Source organism: Habropoda laboriosa, unplaced genomic scaffold (assembly GCF_001263275.1).
Source record: "Habropoda laboriosa isolate 0110345459 unplaced genomic scaffold, ASM126327v1 C5805685, whole genome shotgun sequence".
Taxonomy (NCBI): Eukaryota; Metazoa; Arthropoda; class Insecta; order Hymenoptera; family Apidae; genus Habropoda; species Habropoda laboriosa.
In genome coordinates, this window is record NW_017123204.1 from 1 (window position 1) to 262 (window position 262).

General features: G+C 43.1%; 1 protein-coding gene across 1 annotated transcript; it reads left to right on the forward strand.

The window, feature by feature from the left end:
* Nucleotides 1-7: 7 nt before the first annotated feature.
* On the forward strand, nt 8-256 carry LOC108578323 (fatty acid synthase-like; the record flags this gene model as incomplete). Its single annotated transcript, XM_017941629.1, has 1 exon — nt 8-256. A coding segment is annotated over one exon (249 nt), but the record flags the coding sequence as incomplete, so codon positions are not given.
* Between the last annotated feature and the right edge of the window lie 6 nt (nt 257-262).

Below are 262 nucleotides of genomic sequence, written 5' to 3' on the forward strand. Positions count from 1 at the left end.
ATTGGAATCTCTGCCTGAGTTAGCGACCTATTACTTGAAGCAAATGCGCAAGATTCAGAGCAAGGGACCTTATCACATAGCAGGTTATTCCTTTGGAGCCTGTGTTGGATTTGAAATGGGTCTTCAATTACAAAAGATGGGAGAACAAGTGGTTTTGACTCTGATTGATGGTTCACCGGATTATGTGAAATACCACTCTGTGAATATTGGTAAACACGCTAATGAGGACGTAGATGTCAGTGAGGATGGTTGCCGGAAGGCT